Source organism: Arachis hypogaea, chromosome 11 (assembly GCF_003086295.3).
Source record: "Arachis hypogaea cultivar Tifrunner chromosome 11, arahy.Tifrunner.gnm2.J5K5, whole genome shotgun sequence".
Lineage (NCBI taxonomy): Eukaryota > Viridiplantae > Streptophyta > Magnoliopsida > Fabales > Fabaceae > Arachis > Arachis hypogaea.
In genome coordinates this window covers 76,978,884-76,982,723 of record NC_092046.1, presented here as the reverse complement: position 1 = coordinate 76,982,723, position 3,840 = coordinate 76,978,884, and the positions used below count along the sequence as shown (strand labels likewise).

General features: G+C 38.5%; 1 protein-coding gene across 1 annotated transcript; it reads right to left on the bottom strand.

The window, feature by feature from the left end:
• Positions 1 to 360: 360 nt before the first annotated feature.
• Positions 361 to 1,328, bottom strand: LOC112721496 (uncharacterized). Its single transcript, XM_025772554.1, has 2 exons — positions 1,019 to 1,328; positions 361 to 668 (listed from the first exon to the last, which is right to left on the bottom strand). The coding sequence occupies exons 1-2, from the start codon at positions 1,326 to 1,328 to the stop codon at positions 361 to 363; spliced, it is 618 nt and encodes a 205-aa protein (XP_025628339.1).
• Positions 1,329 to 3,840: the final 2,512 nt, after the last annotated feature.

Sequence of the window (3,840 nt, the reverse complement as noted above, 5' to 3'; positions counted from 1 at the left end):
GTTTTCTACTGTTTTTAATTTTTCTCGCATAGTACTGGACAGACTTAAATCGGTTCGACCAGTTCGGCTGCTGGTTCGTGATTTTTCTCGGTTTTTCCCAGAAAATACATTTTCTGTCTCAGAAAAATCTACTGAATCCGAAAATCATATTTAAATCATCTAATTCTCATTCTAAATTTTCGAATCCTATTTTGAGCAATATTAATTATTTAATTAGACGGTTAATTAGTCTCGGTTCTTACATTCTCCCCACTAAATAGGAGATTTTGCCCTCAAAATTTAGTGATTACTTGAGAATAACTCGGGAAAATCCTTCCACATCTCGGACTCCAATTCCCAAGTATGCTCCTCAACTCATGCTCACTTCAAAGCAAATTTAACCAGTGAAACTTCCTTTCCTCGCAGTTTCTTCACACTAGTGTCATCAAGTCTCACTAATGTTACATGAAATGTCAAGTTCTCCCTCAACTCGACCGACTCAAGCTCTAACACATGAGCCACATCCGACATGTACTTACGGTGTTGTGACACGTGGAATACGTCATGCAAGTTAGACAAGTGAGGCGGCAAAGTTACTTGATAAGCCACCGGCCTGAATCGCCTCAAAATCTTAAACGGCCTAATGAACCTCGGATTCAACTTCTTTGTTTTGATTGCTCTTCCATTCCCTGTTGTCGGTGTAAGCCTCAGAAATACATGCTCTCCTACTTCAAATTCCAACGGTTTCCTTCTCTAATCCGCATAGCTTTTCTGTCGACTCTGTGCCATTAGAATTCTCTCCCGAATATTCTTAATCTTCTCAGTAGTCTCTGCTACCAAATCAGGACCCAATACACTTGCTTCACCCAACTCATACCAACAAAGTGGAGATCGGCACTTCCGTCCATACAAGGCTTCATACGGAACCATCCCAATGCTCGCATGAAAGCGGTTATTGTACGCAAACTCCACCAATGGCATGTAACGGTCCCAACTTTCGGGTTGATCCAAAACACATGCTCTTAGCATATCTTCCAACGTCTGAATAGTTCTTTCTGACTGTCCATCCGTTTGTGGATGATATGCGATGATGAGACATAGCCTCGTACCGAAAGCTCTTTGAGAACCCCCTGAAACCTTGACGTGAATCGGGGATCACGGTCCGACACTATACTCGATGGCACACCGTGCAAGCTTACGATCTCCTTGATATACAATCTCGCAAACTCCTCCATTGAATAGTTTACCCAGATAGGCAGAAAATGAGTAGATTTAGTTAAGAGATCCACGATTACCCAAACCGTATCAAATTTCAACCTAGTCCTCGATAAACCGGTCACAAAGTCCATCGCAATTCCTTCCCACCTCCACTGAGGAATTTCAAGTGGCTGTAGCATTCCCTATGGTTTCTGACGCTCTATCTTTACCTTCTGACACGTCAAGTACTTAGATACAACTGTAGCTACATTAATTTTCATCCCAGGCCACCGGAACATCTTCTTTTAGTCATAGTACATCTTTGTACTTCCTCAGTGAATTGAAAACCCACTGTTGTGAGCTTCCGACAACAAGTCTTGCCTCAGACTTCCGACATCCGGTATACAAATTCTTCCCTTGTATCTCCAAAATCCTTTGCCATCCTTAGTGAATTCTCCACGTCTCTCCTTACCAACTGGTTGAAATAATTGCTGAAGCTTTTGCTTATCTTGATGAGCTTTCTGTATCTCTGATTTAAACATACTTGAAATCTACAACTGATTCAAACAAGCTCTTCCGGCAACTTCACCAATATCCAGCTTAAGATCCACAAATTTATCCACTAAATCCTCTTCCTTAATTCTCATCCAAGGTATTGTTAAAGACTTCTAATAAACCCCAATTTTGTGGCTTATCTTGTACTTAATTTGGGGGATTTTATCAACTTATCTCACATTTATTCAATGAAATAGCATGGTTTTGTAATTCTCTCTTAATTTGTGCTTAAGTGTAAAAACATGCTTTTTATCCCTTAAAATAGCTAAATTTAATTCACTTTAATTCCATTCGATGCCTTGATGTGTTTGTTGAGTGATTTCAGGTTTGTAAGGCAAGTATTGGATGGAAGAAGTGAACAGAAAAGCATGCAAAGTGAAGAATTCATGGAAAAACAAGGATTTGGAGTGCATACATCAACGCGCACGCGTGACAGACGCGCACGCATGGAGATGAGGTCACCAGGCGACGCGTACACGTGACATGACGCGTACACATGAGAAGCAAAACGCCAGACGACATGTACGCGTGGCCCATGCGTACGCGTCACAGCAGACAGGTGACTTCATTAAAGTGAAAATGCTGGGGGCGATTTCTGAGCTGCCCAGGTCCAAATCCAACTCATTCCTAAGGCTATTTCATGCAGAATTCAAGCTTGGGCAAAGGGCAGAGCAATTAGTTGTAGACTAGGAAGCATGTAGTTAGTTTTTAGAGAGAGAGAAGCTCCCTCTTCTCTCTAGAATTAGGTTAGGATTAGGACAAATTCTCCTAGATCTAGGTTTAATTCCTTATTTTAATCTTGTCTTCTTTACAATTCCTTGTTGTATTGTCTTAATTCTCCTATTTTCTCTTGTTAACTTCCATTCTCTTTAATGCAATTTTGAGGTATTTCATGCTTAGTGTGCTCTCCTTAGTTGTTGTTGTTAATTTCTTGTATTGGGTAGTAGTAGATTTCGTTAATGAGCATTTTGTTGTATTTGATTTTCATTTAATGCAATTTCATGTTTGATGCTCTTTTATTATTAATTGGATTGTTGTTGTTGTTTCCTTGCAATTGGTAGTTGGTGGATTTTATTCTTTCTTGCAATTTATTATGCTTTCTTTTTATGCCTTCCAAGTGTTTGACAAAATGCTTGGTAGGATGTTAGAGTAGATTTTTTAACATTCTTGGCTTGGAAAGAGGAATTAGGCAATCTTGAGTCGTTAAGACCCAACCTATGTTGGTGATCTAGAGTTGTTAGCTAGTATTATTTCCATTGACTTTAATCTCTTGCTAATTCAATTAGTGAGTTGATTAGGACTTTTGGATTGAGATTAGCTAGTCTTATTTGACTTTCTCTATATGTGAAGATAACATTATACCTTCTTCTATTGTTGGAGATGACGAAATAGGATAAATTCTTATTAATTATTGTTATTAGTGACTAGGATAGAAAGCCTATATTCTCAATCCTTGCCATGAATGTCTCTCTTTTATCAATTGCTTTCTTTAGTTGTTTCCTTTATTTTCTTGCCATTTACTTTCTTGCCCCTTTTATAAATCAAACCACTTGTTCCTTCATAGCCAATAATTGATCACTTCATTGCAATTCCTTGTGAGACGACCCGAGGTTTGAATACTTTAGTTTTTCATTGGGGTTTGTACTTGTGACAACCAAAATCTATTAAAATTTGATATGAGAATTGTTTGTTGGTTTGGAACTATGCTTACAACGAAGTAATTCCTTTTACTATAAGAGAAATTCTAAACCGACAACAATTCTCACCTATTAAATTTTTGGCGCCGTTGTCGGGGAATTGCAATGGTGTTATGTTATTGGCTATTGTATATATGTGAATATGTAAATATGTTTGCCTTTTGCCTCTTTGTTAGTTGTTGCTAGTTGTAGGACTTTGCTTTCTTTGTTTCTTGTTAGTTTTCGTTTTTGTTTTCTCTTGTCACCATGAATTCTCATCACTTTGGCTATGAGTGTGGTTCAAACTATGTTGTAGGAAATAGATGCTTTAATGAGGATTTGCATCAAGGATTTGGAGATCAAATGTGGGAGGAGCCCCAAGCTTATGGACAACCCTCTTGGCAACAACCTCCTCTGGTTTCTTATAGGTACA